The 19,994-nt window shown below is 40.4% G+C and overlaps 1 protein-coding gene across 1 annotated transcript in view; it reads right to left on the bottom strand.

The window, feature by feature from the left end:
* Positions 1-10,515: 10,515 nt before the first annotated feature.
* Positions 10,516-19,994, bottom strand: part of lgi2a (leucine-rich repeat LGI family, member 2a) — a 31,847-nt gene continuing 22,368 nt past the window's right edge. The window contains exons 6-8 of the mRNA XM_064940091.1: positions 17,107-17,276; positions 15,768-15,932; positions 10,516-14,310 (exon numbers count right to left, since the gene is read on the bottom strand). Of these exons, the coding sequence (XP_064796163.1) occupies positions 13,493-14,310; positions 15,768-15,932; positions 17,107-17,276 (1,153 nt within the window). The 3' untranslated portion in view covers positions 10,516-13,492. The remainder of the gene's footprint in view (positions 14,311-15,767; positions 15,933-17,106; positions 17,277-19,994) is intronic.

Below are 19,994 nucleotides of genomic sequence, written 5' to 3'. Positions count from 1 at the left end.
AATGCCCCAAAACTCATGACAATCACTGGATTATGTTGCACATCAAAATATTTTGAATAATGCATTACCGCATGGACATGTTAAATTAAAACTGATTTATTGAATCCCAGCTCAATACTCTATTACACCCTTTAATAAAGCACTGAATTACTCAATTGATGACTTATTTTCTATTGCGTGACGCCGCAACATTTTTTGGTGCGGGCAAATCATGGGCTGGAGCCCCCAACTGCAAAAGTGAAAAAATGTTAGTTTGGAGCCCCACGGTCATAGGTCACGTTCCAGGCTGATTACATTGGAGACTGTCTCGCATGCCAGATCTGGATCTCTGTTTAAAATATCAGCCAACCACTTCATGACATAGCAATCTGATGCAAACTGCGGCCCAATGGGTATGTTTACATGTACTCAGATTAATATAATAGTTTGATTAAATGTTTACATGCTTTGCAAGAAGAACAATTTCCCTTATAAATCCTGTTTACATGGACAGATCTGAAATAAGGCTACCTGATGGGACTTTGATAAATGTTCTATCACAGCAACCATGTTATTTTTGGGAAGCCTTTTTGATTCTGAGTTGGGACATATGAAGTTTGTATGTGAAAACTATTTCTAAGATGTATACTTTCAGTTTCTCCCAACTTACTTCCCTTGCACAAAAGAGGGAGGCTCGCTCTGCTGGTGCTAGCACATGCTCTGATTGCATAAACAGCTGGAACTACGACATCAACCAATTTGTAGGCAATGCTTACTCATAATTTGTTATCACATGATGCACACTGATGTACACTGATGTCGTCATTGGAAACATTGCTATCTCCCCCCCCTCAAAAAATAGAATAATTTTCACATATGTTGGTGTGGTGCTGGAGATGAATATGAAGTTGAAAAATGTTTAAATATCCCTTTAAAGATGCATTATGCAGATATCGCGGCACAATTTTCTAGTTGCTAAAATTGTAATAGTTTGCCTAATTTCAGTTAATGTGACAAAACAAAGTATAGAGTAGAGATTCATTGTACCATCTAAACCAGTGAAATATCAGTGCATTCAGAAATTATTCAGACCCCTTGACTTTTTCCATATTTTGTTATGTTACAGCCTTATTCTAAAATTGATTAAATTGTTTTTTCCCCCCTAAAAATACACACAATACCCCATAATGACAAAGCAAAAACAGGTGTTATAAATGTTTGCACATTTATATAAAAAAAAAACAGGCATATCACATTTACATAAGTATTCAGACCCTTTACACAGTACTTTTTAGGTACCCTTCCCCAGATCTGTACCATGACACAATCCTGTCTTGGAGCTCAACGGACATATCCTTCGACCTCGTGGCTTAGTTTTTGCTCTGACATGCACTGTCCACTTTGGGACCGTATACACAGTGCATTCGGAAGGTATTCAGACCCCTTGACTTCTTCCACATTTTGTTACATGACAGCCATATTCTAAAATTGATTAAATAAATAAAAAAGTAATCAATCTACACAGAATACCCATAATGACAAAGTGAAAACAGTTTGTTTGAATTTTTTTCTAATTTATTACAAATAATATACAGAAATACCTTATTTACATAAGTATTCATCCCCTTTGTTATGAGACTTGATATTGACTTGGAAAGGCACACACCTGTGTATATAAGGTCCCACAGTTGACAGTGCATGTCATGAAGTCGAAGGAATTTAGAAGTCAGTGGCCTCCATCATTCTAAAATGTTTGGAACAACCAAGACTCTTCCTAGAGCTGGTCGCTTGGCCAAACTGAGCAATCAGGGCAGAAGGGCCTTGGTCAGAGAAGTGACCAAGCACCCGATGGCCACTATTACAGAGCTCCAGAGTTCCTCTGTGGAGACGGGAGAACATTCAAGAAAGACAACTACCTATGTAGCACTATACCAATCAGGCCTTTATGGTAGAGTTCCCAGAAGGAAGCCACTCCTCAGTAAAAGGCATATGACAGCCCGCTTGGAGTTTGACAAAAGGCACCTTAAGGACTCTGACCATGAGAAAACAAGATTCTCTGGTCTGGTGAAACCAAGATTGAACAATTTGGCCTGAATGCCAAGCTGTATACTTTCAGTTTATCCCAACTTACTTCCCTTGCACAAAAGAGGGAGGCTCGCTCTGCTGGTGCTAGGAACTTTTCAGGGAAGTTAGGAACAAATATACACAGGCAGTTAGAAAAACTAAGGCTAGCTTTTTCAAACAGAAATTTTCATCCTGTAGTACTAACTCCAAAAAGTTCTGGGACACTGTAAAGTCCATGGAGAATAAGAGCACCTCCCAGCTGTGCACTGCTCTGAGGCTATGAAACACTGTCACCACCGATAAATCCACTATAATTGAGAATTTCAATAAGCATTTCTCTACGGCTGGCCATGCTTTCCACCTGGCCACCCCTACCCCGGTCAACTGACCGGCCCTCTCCACAGCAACCCCTCAAAGCCCTCACCATTTCTCCTTCACCTAAATCCAGATAGAGGATGTTCTGAAAGAGCTGCAAAATCTGGACCCCTACAAATCAGCCGGGCTAGACAATCTGGACCCTATCTTTCTGAAATTATCTGCCGAAATTGTTGCAACCCCTATTACTAGCCTGTTCAACCTCTCGTATCGTCTGAGATTCCCAAAGATTGGAAAGCTGCCGCGGTCATCCCCCTCTTCAAAGGGGGTGACACTCTAGACCCAAACTGCTACAGACCTATATCTATCCTACCCTGTCTTTCTAAAGGTATTCGAAGTCCAAGTTAAACAGATTACCGACCATTTCGAATCCCACCGTACCTTCTCCGCTATACAATCTGGTTTCAGAGCTAGTCATGGGTGCACCTCAGCCACCCTCAAGGTCCTAAACGACATCATAAACGCCATCGATAAGAGACATTACTGCGCAGTTGTATTCATTGACCTGGCCAAATCTTTCGACTCTGTCAATCACCACATTCTTATTGGCAGACTCAATAGCCTTGGTTTCTCAAATGATTGCCTTGCCTGGTTTACCAGCTACTTCTCTGATAGAGTTCAGCGTGTCAAATCGGAGTGCCTGTTGTCCAGACCTCATGTAGTCTCTATGGGGGTGCCACAGGGTTCAACCTCAGGCCGACTCTCTTCTCTGTATACATTAATGATGTTGCTCTTGCTGCTGGTGATTCTCTGATACACCTCTATGCAGACGACACCATTCGGTGTACTTCTGGCCCCTCTTTGGACACTGTGTTGACTAACCTCCAGACGAGCTTAAATGCCATCCAACTCTCCTTCCGTGGCCTCTAACTGCTCTTAAACGCAAGTAAAAATAAATGCATTCTATTCAACCGATCACTGCCCGCACCTGCATGCCCGTCCAACATCACTACTCTGAACGGCTCTGACTTAGAATACGTGGACAACTACAAATACCTAGGTGTCTGGTTAAACTATTAGCTCTCCTTCTAGACTCGCATTAAGCATCTCCAATCCAAAATTAAATCTAGAATCGGCTTCCTATATCGCAAGAAAGCATCCTTCACTCAAGGTGCCAAAACATACCCTTGTAAAACTGACCATCCTACCGATCCTCGACTTCGGTGATGTTATCTATAAAATAGCCTCCAACACTCTACTCAACAAACTGGATGCAGTCTATCACAGTGCCATCCGTTTTGTCACCAAAGCCCCATACACTACCCACCATTGCGACCTGTATGTTCTCGTTGATTGGCCCTCGCTTCATACTCGTCGCCAAACACACTGGCTATAGGTTATCTACAAGACTCTGCTAGGTAAAGCCCCCCTTTATGTCAGCTCACTGGTCACAATAGCAGCACCCACTCGTAGCACATGCTCCACAAGGTATATCTCTCACTAGTCACCCCCAAAGCCAATTTCTCCTTTGGTTGTCTTTCCTTCCAGTTCTCTGCTGCCAATGACTGGACGAACTGCAAAAATCTCTGAAGCTGGAAATACTTATCTCCCTCACTAGCTTTAAGCACCAGCTGTCAGAGCAGCTCACAGATTACTGCACCTGTACATAGCCCATCTATAATTTAGCCCAAACAAATACCTCTTTCCCTACTGTACTTGCTCCTTTGCACCCCATTATTTCTATTTCTACTTTGCACATTCTTCCACTGCAAATCTACCATTCCAGTGTTTTACTTGCTATATTGTATTTACCTTGCCACCATGGCCTTTTTTTGCCTTTACCTCCCTTATCTCACCTCATTTGCTCACATTGTATATCAACTTATTTATCTACTGTATTATTGACTGTATGTTTTGTTTATTCCATGTTATGCTTATATATATATATATGTTATATATATATAAAGCATAACATGGAATAAACATATATATATATATATATAGTGGTTAGAGGGTTGGACTAGTAACCGGAAGGTTGCAAGTTCAAACCCCCAAGCTGACAAGGTACAAATCTGAACAGGCAGTTAACCCACTGTTCCTAGGCTGTCATTGAAGATAAGAATTTGTTCTTAACTGACTTGCCTAGTTAAATAAAGGTAAAAAATCTTGGCCAGGTTGCAGTTGCAAATGAGAACTTGTTCTCAACTAGTCTAAATAAATAAAAAAAGCCATATCTACATGTACATACTACCTCAATCAGCCTCACTACTGTATTTAGCCTGTCTTTTTACTGTTTTATTTCTTTACTTACCGATTGTTCATCTACTACCTTTTTTGCACTAATGGTTAGTGCCTGTACGTACGTAAGCGTCTACACCTGTTGTATTAGGCGCACGATACAAATAAACTTTGATTTGAGTAAAGGGTCTGAATACTTATGTAAATGTGATATTTAAGTTTCTAAATTCTAAAAACCTGTTTTTGCTTTGTCATTATGAGATATTGTGTGTAGATTGATGAGGGGGGAGACTGTCGACAGGTGCGTGCCGTTCCAAATCATGTCCAATCAGTTTACCAGAGGTCGACTCCAATCAAGTTGTTGAAACAGCTCAAGGATGATCAATGGAAACTGGATCTGTTTTTTATTCTATTACATTGCTTTGTCATTATGGTGTATTGCGTGTAGATTGATGAGGAAAAACATTTATTTAATAAATGTTAGATTAAAGATGTGACGTAACAACATTTGGAAAAAGTGAAGGAGTACCTTCCGAATGCACTGTATCTTTTTCATAATCAAAAATATTGTATTGTCAGCTGATATACAAAACCAAAAGTGAGACGCAAAAACAAAACTTAAGAACGGGAAGCATAGAAATAGCGCACATAGAACATATCTATCGCTTCTTAGACTTGCTTTCAATGAGAATGAAAGATCTATAACTCACTAACTTACTATGTGAATTTGGTCAGGTCTCCCAAAAAGTTACATATAGGATTCTTTCACGCTTCCGGGTTTGTAGAACGGAAGTTCAGCAAAGCGGCGTTGTTTATGTTCCGGTTGCTAACAACAGCACCGAGTATTCAGCTTTTGACATAACAAAACTACTAACTCGCTAGCCAGCTTGCATGCTCTATGTTCTCCCACTCTGCTCTTCAACTTAAGCCACCATCCCCTTAGTTTTGACCAACATTTTCTTAAACCAAATAGCACTACCATAACATACTTGATTACGTTTGTCCTGAGAACTAGACTAAGTTAGAGTTGGTTTACTGTGTCATGATACTGATAATCTAACAGAATAATAGTACAATTTTGCCATATAAATTACCCCCTTTCTTTTCTATGGGTGTGTTGGATGCTCCACTGGATTGAATCAAGGATCTAGAGCTACAAGTCCAACAGCGCTCTGTTCACCATCTCCAGCTGCCAAGATTCTGTGCATCTATAACCGGTTCCACTCAGGTCTTCATGGTGTTCTGGGAGTCCATTGCCACCTCTGCCTCCAGGTTAATCTACTAGTCCAAGGCCCAGAAGGCTGGAATGGGAAGCGCAACACCAAGGCCCAAGAGGAAGCTGCCGCTCATTGACAAGTTTTTTTCTTTACTGCTGTCGAGTAGCTGCTGGGCTGAAGGGAGAAGGTGTAGGCGGACATATTTTGCGTGAGTGTCTGAACAGTAAGCTGCATTATAATAAACTGGACCAACTACCTGTATCTTGTCTTGTACTCTGTACCCATTTGGATGTCCAGAGAGCAGGTGCAGGCAAGCATGCCTGACATGTTCAAAGTTGTACTCCAGTTATCATGGACTGCACAGAGCTGAGCAAACCCCAACTCTCTGACAGTACAGTTGGAGACCTTTTAATCTTACAAAAAACACACCACCTTTAAGGGCCCGATTGGAAATGCACCTTGTGGAGCCATCACCTTTGTATCCAGGTTTTCACTGGGTCCATCTCTGATCAGATCACACGTCTAATCTGGAATCCTTGAGCTCTTTGATCCTGGTGATGGACTCATGGTAGACAAGGGGTTCATCACAGAGAAGATGCTGTCAGATGTGGGGTCAACGCTCATCATTCCCCCATTCAAAAGAGCAACTTGGCTAACATGGAAAGACACCAAGCGAACGCAAGCCATTGCAAATCTGAGATTGCTAGCAGAGAGAACCATTAGGAGGGTGAAGGAATACCATATCTGGGACACGATTATCCTACTCACTCTGGCAGGCTGTGTCAATAAACTGTGGAGGAACTGCTGCTTAAATAGTGAACTAACAGGACCCTCTGATTCTCAAGGGTGATAAGCCAGTGGGAAAACATGCTCAAGCACGGCAGTGCACACACACTACACATTAAATGTTATTTTTGTTCAGTATAAAATCAAACGCAACAATTTCAAAGATTTGACATAGTTACAGTTCATAGAAGGAAATCTGTCAATTGAAAAACTCATTAGGCCATAATTTATGGATTTCACATGGACTGGGCAGGGGCACAGCCATGGGATCGCCTGGGAGGGCATAGGCCCACACTCTTGGGAGCCATGTCAAGCCAAATTCTTTAAAACGACGTTGGTGGCTTATGGTAGAGAAATTAACATTCAATTATCTGGCAACAGCTCTGTTAGACATTCATGCAGTCAGCATGCCAACTGCACACTCCCTCAACTTGAGACATCTGTCACATTTTATTGTCCTCAGCAAAAGGTGCACCTGTGTAATAATTATGCTGTTTAATCAGCTTCATATGTCACACCTGTCAGGTGGATGAATTATCTTGGCAAAGGAGAAATGCCAAACTAACAGGGAAGTAAACAAATTTGTGCACAACTTTTGAGAGAAAAGCTTTTAGTGCATATGGAAAATATCTGGCATCTTTATTTCAGCTCATGAAATATGGAACCAACACTTTACATGTTGCGTTAATATTTTTGTTAGTTCAATTTAGGGATGCACGATATCGGAATCGGACGATATTCGCTAAAAATGCCAACATCAGTATCGGCACGATGTCTAGTTTAACACGGATGTGAAAAACCAAATGTCAAAGCTGACATGCATACCTATATAACGTAGGTACATGACGTAATGACGCCACTTCAACTTTTAAGCGACACAGCATTCCTAACCGAGCCCACAATGTCTGCTGTGTGGATCGAGCATTCAACAAGCCGAGCAGTCATTTGAAAGATTAAGAGCATTTCGGCAAGACAACTCAAAGGCAAAATCCATTAATGCCAAGAAAATGGAATTCATTGCCAATCAACCGTTCTCTGTCGTGGGTGATGTTGGCTTTCACGACTGGTCGAGCACCGGTACACACTGTTACCAAGTGCCGGAGTTACACAGTAATAGCGTCACTGCCATTAGCTTCTCGACATACTATGGAACGCCGTTTGGGTCTTTGCATGTCAAAAAGTGTTATTTGACGTGTTAAATAAGCTTTTAATTTAACACCTCAAATAAAACCATTCTATTATAGAATGTTGTGTGTTCTTAATTTGCAAGTGCAAGCTAAGCGCCACCACTACTATCAGTAGCACTGTCAAAGCTGTACAAAAAAGTCTGCAAACACCGGCCACGATGTGTTTACAATACCCCGTTGGTAATAAAACATTATTTGTGCGACCGCAACTTCTGGGGTAGGTAGCTAGCACCAATACAACCAGCCTGAAACAATGACTAGTAGAAACTGCAGTCATTTACACTATTCTTAGCAGTGATTTAGGAATCCTTGTAAGCATTAGCTAGGTTGGCCTATTGAAATTGAACTTCAGTTCATGAAAATAAATAGCTTGCCAGCTACTTAACCCTGTTGCCCAAAACTAACGTTATAAGCAGCCAGATAGCTTCATCTGGCTAATGAGGCTCGACCGGATCGGGTTATGTGTTGTGAAGCTAGATTAGGCACAATAGTGGAATTTGCAGTTTGCCTTCAAAATAAAGGTACCGTCTTTGAAAGTGATGCAGGTTACAATTGGTGGAATCATGCCATATATAGAATAGATGAAATTGTGTATCAGTCTACTCAGTGACACCCACAGAACACAACTGTGAAGAGTTTACGCAAATATTAGCGTTGTAGCTCTTACCGCGGGACTATGACTGTGAAATCTCCCCAGTCAGCCTATTGTGTGTATTGACATTCATATTGCACTGTAACAGCTTTACCTAAGGATTGGGGATCAATAAAATGGTGTATCAGTCTGCTCAATACCCAATGTATTGTTTCAAAACGTCCTCTTCAGACTCAAACATCCACACAGTATTGTTTTTCCTCTGGAAGTGTACAATACACATAGGTTGACAAATGTGGCTCAATTCACAGTCCCTCAATAAGAGTTACAATGTCATTTGAGTAGACTGATACCCCATGTCATTGATCCACAATCCATAGGTAAAGTTGTACAGTGAAATAAGTATGCCCCCAATGCAATTCTTAAGTATAATACATCCAGTGTGATTAACGTCAAATTAACAAATTGTCTTCTGTTGATTTTATAACATTCCAACCTCGTTTAGCATGATCTATCCAATTATGGCATAATTCTACTATTTGTATTCATTTGCATGACTGTCTATGACACTTATTTTGAAGGCTAACCGCAAAGTCCACTATTGTGTCTAATTGTTATTGCGGCTAGCTTCACATAGCTGGGTTCGACCATTAATCAAATATGAACTGTCTTAATTAAGGTTATTTTAGATGGCATCTCACTATATAGCTGACTATAGCTACAGATGGTAATTTTGCTATGTTTTTGGGGACGAACATTGTTTGCATCCATGAGCTAGCTAGCCTCTTTTTTTTTATGACCGGCACTAGGTGCCCGAGACTACTTTACCAGCATCAAATCCTACGTATCAATGAATCGTTGTGACCAATGTGTAATAACTACGTAAAAAAAATTATGAACACATTAGTTATGTGACCTGCAGTCATATTCAGGTCCTGATTGGTCAACAAGCTTATTTGACATGTATTTTTTTTTACATGCCAAGACGCAAACAGCATTCCACAGAAATGCTGGTTGAGAATGAAACGACTGAACGAAACAGCACAGCAAGTGAAATACATTTTGTTTTAGTATAACAGAACTCATATGGCAGGCAAAAACCTGAGAAGAAATCCAAACAGGAAGTGGGAAATCTGAGGTTGGTCCATTTTCAACCCAGCCCCTATCGAATACACAGTGGGATTTGGATAAAGTTGCACTTCCTAGGGCTTCCACTAGATGTCAACAGTCTTTAGAAACTTGAATGAGGCTTCTACTGTGTTGTGGAGAAGGATGGGAGCTCTGAGTCAGTGGTCTGGCAGAGAGACAGGTCCTGGTCACGCACATTTCACATGATAGTGACCTGCATTCCATGGCGTTCCTACAGACAATGGAATTCTCCGGTTGGAACGTTATTGAATATTTATGATAACATCCTAAAGATTCAAACTAAGTATAGAATCACAAGTTTCTTCGACCTGTAATATAACATTTTGAAGTTTTCGTCTGACGTTCAGAAGGACCTGCACGAGCGTTTGAATTTGTGTACTAAACGCGCTAATATAAGTAGCTACTTGGACATAATCGAACAAATCAAGCATTTATTGTAGAACTAGGATTCCTGGGAGTGCATTCTGATTTCTGTTGACTCCAACATGGCGGATAATTGTATTTTATTTTCCGAGTGCCGTCTCAGATTATTGCATGGTTTGCTTTTTCCTTAAAGTTTTGAAATCTGACACAGCGGTTGCATTAAGGAGAGGTATATCTATATTTCCATGTCTAACAATTGTATTTATCAACATTTATAATGAGTATTTCTGTAAAATGATGTGGCTCTCTGCAATATCACTGGATGTTTTTGGAACTAGTGAAAGTAACGCACCAATGTATAGTGAGATTTTGTTTTAATATAAATATGAACTTTATCAAACAAAACATACATGTATTGTGTAACATGAAGTCCTATGAGTGTCATCTGATTAAGCATGTGCTAGAAATTTCCAGGTCGTCAGCGCATGAATATTATTGCAAATAATAAACCGATGCTTGGTATGTTTTTTTTACCAATACCTGTCAGTCCGAATGTCACCCCCCATTGCTCAGCTTTGAATTTTCTGTGATCATGTGTCAGTCAAGAAAGTTGAATACATTGTATAGTAACACCGTTTATCAAATCAAACTTTATTTGAAGTGCATTTAAAATCACAACACATATTACAGTAAAAAAAATAAAAGGTAAGAGATTTTTTTAAACGGAGGCAAAAAAAGACTAAGAAAAAAATGAAGGAAAAAAGGATGCTAAAATAACAACAAAATCATATTTTAAAGGCAAAGTAAAAATGTGGGTTTTCAAGTGTGATTTAAAAACCTCAATTGTGTCTGTCCCTCTTACCTAACAGGGTAAGTCACTCCATAGCTATGGGTCTCTGATAGAGAGAATGCTCCGCTCCCGGCCTTAGTTCTACTGGTATTGTCAACAGCCCAGCTTGGGAGCGGAGCTTTCTCCCTGGGTTATATGGAATGAGCATGTCAGATAAGACTGGGCAAGGCCATGCAATGATTTAAAAGTTAAGAGTAAAATCTGAAAATTAGACTGATACTTTACAAGCAGCCAGTGAAATTAGTATAACATTGGAGTGATGTGTTCATGCCTTCTAGTTTTGGTTAAAATATTGGCAGCATTATTCTGTACAACTTTCTAATTTACTATTTAATCAATATAATTTACCTACACAAGTCATCTGTTCATGCAAGAACATCACAGATCAAAATTTTAGGCATAAACAATTGCTGTGGGAAATCACGCAAAAAAATACTTTACAATGCTAAATCTCTGTCGGTGACTGTTGAACTTCTAATTAATTTGGCCTGGTCTTTTGACTATATTCAGGTTATAGGTTGACTAAATCTATAAAACGCATAAAACATGCCATTGTCTGATAGACAGACATCTAGTTATTTACAGAGCTGTGACGCTGGAAGGGTCAGTGTTTTGCTAAAATAATTACTCAACCCTATCAATAATGCCTGCATGCAGTACATGAACTTGTCTGAACTCATTGGGGCCATGCTTACAATGTAGCATATTAGAGGCTAATGTAGAGGAACAAGTCTGGTTTAACACTCAGCTAACAATTTAAGCAGCTGTTAGAATTTCCCATAGGCAAACATGTCACACTTAGCCACCATACTAATGCTAGCTGGTTATGCACAGTTGTATACTGGATATTTCAACCTGCTAGTGCAGAAATGATAATTGAGAACCTGCAGACTGTGCAGGAATTTCCTCTAGCAGCCTATAGTCTAAAGTAGACACATACTCTTAGTTGGCCTCATTTATCAACATGCAGAGAACATTCATATATATGTTTCTATGAAAAGCAATTTTTACTAGTCCTCAAGACAGGAGTTTACAGTGGACAGTTCCCTGCAGCATACATGTGTTTCTTTAGAAGAGGAATTGTTGGAGGTATGGCTCAAATATTGGCATATGGTGGTTAAATACGCTACCAGTAAAATTATATACTATGCAAATGTTACATTTGAGGCAGGGAAATGTATGTAAAAAAAACTACAATACAATTATAGTGTCTGTGTTCTCTTCAAAACAAATGATACATTTTCATTTGAACTCTGATCACCAACTGTAACTTTGCTGTTTTGAGGCAGAGCTTGATCCATTTAAGACAATTTCACAGAGTTGATAACAATGAGTTAGTACATGAGACTGACCAGCAAAGCACAAGCTGTGCAATATGGAGGGAGAATGCGATCATACTTTCTGTCAGAAAGTATGTGTTAATATGTTAATATGTATCATTATTCTTCAAAAGAATACATCTGTAGAGCATTAATGTTGACTTATTTGGTCACTGTTTTTAATAATCAAACTAGCATAGTCAATATCTATGATGATGCCTCAGGCATAGACTCAACCAGATCAAGAGTTAACCGGCAACAGCCAAAACCCTGATGTTTTGTAGGTGTCGGAGGTGTAACTGCGTTGTAGCTGTCAAATCGGTGAGCAGATGAGCAGATCATTGTTACGAAGCCACAACCATCCTACTTGCGTTAGAAGTTCAGAATGAGAAAGTGTAGGCTATATATACACTGTAGAAATAATGATGCTCAAATTGAAAATCATTAAAATGAAAAAAAAATGTCTATCAGCCTAATTGAGCTCTAGTTTACATCTCACATTCCAGTGTTTGAACTTGTCAACGAGGCTGCATGGGATTTCTCGTAATGTGAACCCATGCAGCCAATGGCAATGTCTGCTTTAGGTATAATGCCATGTGCCGCTTGTGGATTTGACAGCTCTAACGCAGTTCCACCTCTGACACAGCCCCAAAAATAAAGCTATATGGTTGTTGGCTAAAGTAGATCTGATTGAATATAGCCCTTAGTCAATCAATACACACATATCTAGTTGTACTCTGCAGCAAGGACTTGTTTAGGGTATTGAGTAATTGTACATTCATGTGGAATAAAGAACAAATATGAGCAATGAAAACTTTTGTAAATCCCCAAATATTTGTGAAACTGGTTATATAGACGATATAAACAAAATACAAACATAAATGTGTTCTGCTAATGATTGTTTAATAGTTCTGGGTTCTGGACAGAATGGTTCTGTGTCACATAATATTGTTATTAAAGGTTTGTGCTGCTGCGACTTTTCCCTATATCTACAAAGCAGTTGGGAGTGATCACTATTCATAGCTAGGTGGCGCAGCAGCAGGACAAACAAAACACTAAAACGCCTGTGCTGATAAGGCAATGTACATTGTGGAAAAGGAAAAGACTTGGCTGAGAGTTTTCTTTTGCAAGACTTTGCAAATCGTAACTACCACGTATAGATCCACAACTTAATCACAGAGGTGACCAAATGACTTGAGATTTTAGTTCTGGGTTAACCGAGAGTACTTGTGCGTAAAAGTCCATAGAACAGTAGGGACATGACCGACTTAAAAATGGTATACAAACACAAGGGGTGCTTAATAGGAAAAAATATTTGATAATGCTGCTTGAGTTACCTCTCCCTCTTGGACCCTTCTCCCTCCTTTCCCCCACAAAAATGTCAACGTTTATAATGGAAGACATAAGATGCAGGGGCTGAAGCCCTGGAAATCTCATAAGCTCAAGTCGATGATGATATGCTCGAAGATCTGTGTATTGCCCTTGAAGCTGGAGGAGAAAATGAAGTCCCGGCGGTCGGTGGATACCACGGTAAAGGAACGTGGCGCCATGATGTACACCTCTTTGAAGCGCTCAAAGAGTTTCTTATCAGCGTCCCACAGGTAGATCTGTGAGAAGGTAAAGTCGCTGCCCAGGGCCAGATAGTGGCGCTCTTTGAAGGAGAATGGCTGGAGAATCATAGCACCTCGTGAGGGCAGGGATTGGATCTCCATAAACTGTTTGCCACTCCAGCGGAGTACCTTAGAGTCACCTATATAACGCGTCATGGCCAGGTAGAGGTCCTCCTTGACTCTGAAGGTCTTGACGGCCACCACATCCTCCATGTTGGGGATCTCTCCTTGCAGGGCAAACGTCTGGGCATTCCTGCTCCACTGGTAGATTACAGGCACCTGGGAGCGGCTGGCCAAGATGAGGTGGGACTTGCCATCCAGATCCACAAACTCAGCGTCAGTGTCACGGAACCACTCATGCAGGGACTGATAGGAGTAGAAGCCCTTGTCGTTCCACTTGTAGAGAGTGGAGAGCCCCGCCTTTGAGCTATCGGCAATCACAAAGAACCACTCGCCAGCAATCTGGAAAGCTTCAATGTCGTTGGGCTTGGAGATCTTGGATACCTCAATATCCTGAAACTTGCTGAACCTGCTCTGGTCTTCATCAAACTTGTATATGTGAGAACCACCAAAGAGCTGGGCCACTATGACAAAGACCTGGTTCTGGATGATGACCGATTTGCACCCAACGATTGACTGGCCTAAGATTTGAGACAAAGAATAGACACATTTAGAAATTCAAATGATAGTCTTTAAAATACTGGAAATATATTAATTAAGGTTAAGGAATAGAAACGGCACTAGATATAAACCACAAAATGATTGCTGATAAATATGCAGCACAATTTATGTTCTCTGTATATGTATATGATTTATGTTCTATGTATATCACTGTATATATCAATGACGTCCCTCTCGCTGCTGGTGCTTCTCTGATCCACCTCTACACAGACAACACCATTCTGTATAGTTCTGGCCCTTCTTTGGACACTGTGTTAACAAACCTCCAGATGAGCTTCAATGCAATTACAACACTCCTTCCGTGGCCTCCAACTGCTCTTAAATACTAGTAATACTAAATGCATGCTCTTCAACCAATCGCTGCCCGCACCTGTCCGGCCGACTAGCATCACTACTCTGGACGGTTCTGACGTAGCATATGTGGACAACTACAAATACCTAGGTGTCTGGTTAGACTGTAAACTCTCCTTCCAGACTCATATTAAGCATCTCCAATCCAAAATTAAATCGCAACAAAGCATCCTTCATTCATGCTGTTAAACATGCCCTCGTAAAACTGACTATCCTACCAATCCTTGACTTTGGCGATGTCATCTACAAAATAGCCTTCAACACTCTACTCAGAAAATTGGATGTAGTCTATCACAGTGCCATCCGTTTTGTCACCAAAGCCCCATATACAACCCACCACTGCGGCCTTTATGCTCTCGTTGGCTGGCCCTCGCTTCATATTTGTCGCCAAACCCACTGGCTCCAGGTCATCTATATGTCTTTGCTAGGTAAAGCCCTGCCTTATCTCAACTCACTGGTCACCATAGCAACACCCACCAGTAGCACGTGCTCCAGCAGGTGTATTTTACTGGTCATCCCCAAAGCCAACTCCACCTTTGGCCACCTTTCCTTCCACCTTTGGAACGAACTGCAAAAATCACTGAAGCTAGAGACTTACATCTCCTTCACTAACTTTAAGCATCAGCTGTCAGAGCAGCTTACCGATCCGTGCACCTGTACACAGCCCATCTGTAAATAGCCCACCCAACTACCTCATCCCCATATAAATACTCACCAATATTTAAGCAGTGATCTTGTCACCTGACATTCAGGGCAGCATTTTCCTCTCGCCAACACACACGTTATCAGTAAACACATTTGTAATGTTTAAAAAAATGGGAAATATGATACTGGAGCTCAATAAAGCTTTGTGTGTACAGTGTCACAAGGTATCTGCATGTATACTAACACTCTGGTTAAATTAAACATCCTTCCCATTAAAAAAATAAGTTAAAACATAAATCGTGCTGCAAATAATAATTTCACTCATCCTGTCTATTTGAAATGTTCCTGTGTGCTTGCCCACAACAAGTGTGTTTGAGATAGGAATATGTCAGCCTCAGTGACATAAGATGTTACCAAATACCTGTGATATTGTCATAAGTCCTGAAGTTCATCTCAATGTGGTCCCACTGTAAAACCATACAACTCTCTGTGTTGGGTGCAGCGATGGCCACATAGACGTCATTTTTATAAGAGAATGTGTCCACAGACAGAGACTCTGATGGCACCGACTGATGGTGGATAAAATCTGTGGAGAGTGAGCAATCTTAGCATTAGTATGATTTGTAATAAAACATGTTGTGTAGTGTAAACTAATCTTGAACTAAAGTTTCACATAATTGGTTAACTTCTCAATTAAGTTCTGGGTCCACACGTGTTAAGATATGAAGAGATGCTAGTATGAGAAGCGGAACTGGAACGAGGAGCTACACCCTCTTACTTTGCACGTTACTGGCTGAATGTCCCCTCCCCTTCTGAAATTTGAAAGATGCTAACACCTGCAGAATTGTGATTTATCCAAATAACCAGTGATGAAAAACCCAAACACTGGATCAACTGTTGCTCGTTATCCTATCACTGATGATTTTGTTTTGTAGAACGCCCCTCATTTTGAAGTCACACAAACGACTTCTAGGATGACAGATTCAGACAATGTCCTGTCTGTAGCGATCGATAGAGCAGCTATATTAAATTTAGTCGTCAGGCAACAATAAAAGTAAATTGCACATAAATTCAAAACTGTAATGTTTGAATTCAGTCTTGTCAGGTAAACTGTTGTCATCAGTTGTTTTGAGAATTTCCTCATAACCTGCAAAGTGCTACTATGGTTATGCATAATATGCTTCTCATAGTTTATGGCAACTCTTATAAATTATATTATCATTGTAATGAGTTTATGTTAAGTAGGCCTTATGATGGAGGGCTCAAGTAAGACCATGGCAATTAGCAGTGGTGTAAAATACTTAAGTAATACTTTTATATTATATTTTTTTACTTAAGTAGTTTTTTGAGGTATCTGTACTTTACCATTTATATTTTTAACAACTTTTACTTCACTACATTCCTAAAGAAAATGATGTACTTTTTAATCCAAACATTTTCCCTGACACCCAAAAGTACACGTTACATTTTCAATGCTTAGCGGGACAGGAAAATGGTCCTTTTCAATGCTTAGTGGGACAGGAAAATGGTCCAATTCACACACTTATCAAAAGAACATCTCTAGTCATCCCTACTGCCTCTCATCTGGCGGATTCATTAAACACACGTGTTGGAATATGCCCCTGCCTATCTGTAAATATATATTTTTTATTAAAATAGTGCCGTTCGGGTTTGCTTAATATAAGCAATTTTCTCGTACTTTTTCTCAAGTATGATAATTGGATACTTTTTCTACCACTGCAATTAGTCAGCTCCCTCACCAGTGGAGATGCATTCATTGTGCAGGCTGGCCATGTCGTTCAGTCGCTTGTCCTTCATGTCCTTGGGTCCGGCACAAATTACATCGGAAACCGTGGCATTGGTGCTCTTCAGCCACATCATCAGCCACTTCGCACGGCAGTCACACTCAAAGGCATTTCCTCGCAGGTCACTTTGCAAGGACAGACAACCAGATATCAGTCACAGCATAACCATACCCTAGCCCAGCAGTTTACAGATTTTCTAAACTCCAATTCTGTCAATGAAACCTATCAGTCGCCACAGCACTGAACCCGCACTTATAAAACATACAAATGAGCATCTCTCTCTATACTCATGTGTCTCCCTCTAAGTGCAGTATGTGATACTATTGACCATCATATTCTTCTCAGACGCCTAGAGACAAATGTAGGTCTTCGAGGTCGGGTGCTCTCTTGCTTTCGCTCTTACTTGTTCGACAGACTCCAATTCGTTCTATTCAATGATGACTCCACCCCCTTAACTAGTGTAAAATTTGGCGTCACTAAAGGGTCTGTTATTGTATGAATGATTATTTGATTGATTTTACATTAATGTCATGCATCTCCCTGATTCCCAGCCCACATGGGCTTATAAGACACTTTATTGGCTGTATCCAAATAAAATTATGATAATTATATATGCACATACAGTACCAGTCAAAAGTTCGGACATACCTACTCATTCCAGGGTTTTTCTTTATTTTGACTATTTTCTACATTGTAGAATAATATAGTGAAGACATCAAAACTATGAAATAACACATATGGAATCAGGTAGTTCCCAAAGAAAGTGTTAAACAAATAAAAATATATTTGAGATTCTTCAAAGTAGCCAACCTTTGACTCGATGACAGCTTTGCACACTCCTGGCATTCTCTCAACCAGCTTCATGAGGTAGTCACCTGGAATGCATTTCAATTAACAGGTGTGTTTTGTTAATTTGTGGAATTTCTTTCCTCAATGTGTTTGAGATAATCAGTTGTGTTATGACAAGGTAGGGGAGGTATACAGAAGATAGCCCTATTTGGTAAAAGTCCAAGTCCATATTACGGCAAGAACAACTCAAATGAGCAGAGAAACGACAGTCCATCATGAAGGTGAGTCAATCTGGAAAATGTCAAGAACTTTCAATGTTTCTTCAAGTGTAGCGCTATGATGAAACTGGCTCTCATGAGGACCGCAACAGGAAAGGAAGACCCAGAGTTACAGAGGAAAAGTTCATTAGAGTTACCAGCCTCAGAAATTGCAGCCCAAATAAATGCTTCAGAGTTCAAGTAACAGACAAATCTCAACATCAACTGTTCAGAGGAGACTGGGTGAATCGGGCCTTCATGGTCAAATTGCTGCAAAGAAACTACTACTAAAGGACACCAATAATAAGTAGAGCCTTGCTTGGGCCAAGAAACACAAGCAATGGACATGAGACCACCGGAAATCTGTCCTTTGGTCTGATGAGTGTACAAAGAGGTGTACATCATGGCGCTAAATTTGAGATTTTTGGTTCCAACCGCAGTGTCTTTGTGAGACACAGAGTAGGTGAACAGATGATCGCTGCGCGTGTGGTTCTCACCATGAAGCATGGAGGAGGAGGTGTGACGATAGGGGGGTGCTTTGCTGGTTACACTGCTGATGATTGGTTTATTTAGAAATCAAGGCCCACTTAATGAGCATGGCTACCACAGCATTCTGCAGCGATATGCCATCCCATTTGGTTTGGCTTTAGTGGGACTATCATTTGTTTTTTAACAACATAATGACCCAGCACACTTCCAGGCTGTGTAAAGGCTTTTTGACAAGGAAGGAGAGTGATGGACTCCTGCATCAGATGAACTGGCCTCCACAATCACCTGACCTCAATCCAGTTAAGATGGTTTGGGATGAGTTGGACCGCAGAGTGAAGGAAAAGCAGCCAATAAGTGCTCATCATATGTGGGAACCCTTCAAGACTGTTGGAAAATCATTCCAGGTGAAGCTGGTTGAGATGATGCCAAGAGTGTGCAAAGCTGTCATAGAGGCAAAGGGTGGCTACTTTGAAGAATCTAAAATCTATTTTGATTTGTTTAACCCCTTTTTTGTTATTCCATAATTTCATAGCTTTGATGTCTTCACTATTATTCTGCAATTGAGAAAATGGTACAAATAAAGAAAAACCCTTGAATGAGTAGGTGAGTCCAAACTTCTGACTGGTAATGTATATAAAAACATAGAGTTGAAGTCAGAAATTTACAGACACCTTAGCCAAGTACATGTAAACTCCGTTTTTCATGATTCCTGACATTTAATTCTAGTAAAAATCCCCTGTTTTAGGTCAGTTAGGTCACCACTTTATTTTAAGAATGTGAAATGTCAGAATACTATTTATTTAAGCTTTTATTTCTTTCATCACATTCCCAGTGGGTCAGAAGTTGACACACACTCAATTAGTATTTGGTAGCATTGCCTTAAAATTGTTTAACTTGGGTCAAACGTTTTGGGTAGCCTCCACAAGCTTCCCACATTAAGTTGGGTGAATTTTGGCCCATTCCTCCTGACAGAGCTGGTGTAACTGAGTCAGGTTTGTAAGTCCTCCTTGCTCGCACACACTTTTTCAGTTCTGCCCACAAATGTTCAATAGGATTGAGGTCAGGGCTTAGTGACGGCCACTCCAATACCTTGACTTTGTTGTCCTTAAGCCATTATGCCACAACATTGGAAGTATGCTTGGGGTCATTGTCCATTTGGAAAACCCATTTGAGACCAATGTCTTGAGATGTTGCTTCAATATATCCACATAATTTTTTCTCATGATGCCATCTATTTTGTGATGTGCACCAGTCCCTCCTGCAGCAAAGTATCCCCACAACATGATGATGCCACCCCCGTGCTTCACG

Source organism: Oncorhynchus masou, chromosome 27 (genome assembly GCF_036934945.1).
Source record: "Oncorhynchus masou masou isolate Uvic2021 chromosome 27, UVic_Omas_1.1, whole genome shotgun sequence".
NCBI classification, from domain to species: domain Eukaryota; kingdom Metazoa; phylum Chordata; class Actinopteri; order Salmoniformes; family Salmonidae; genus Oncorhynchus; species Oncorhynchus masou.
This window is presented reverse-complemented; position numbering and strand designations above follow the sequence as displayed.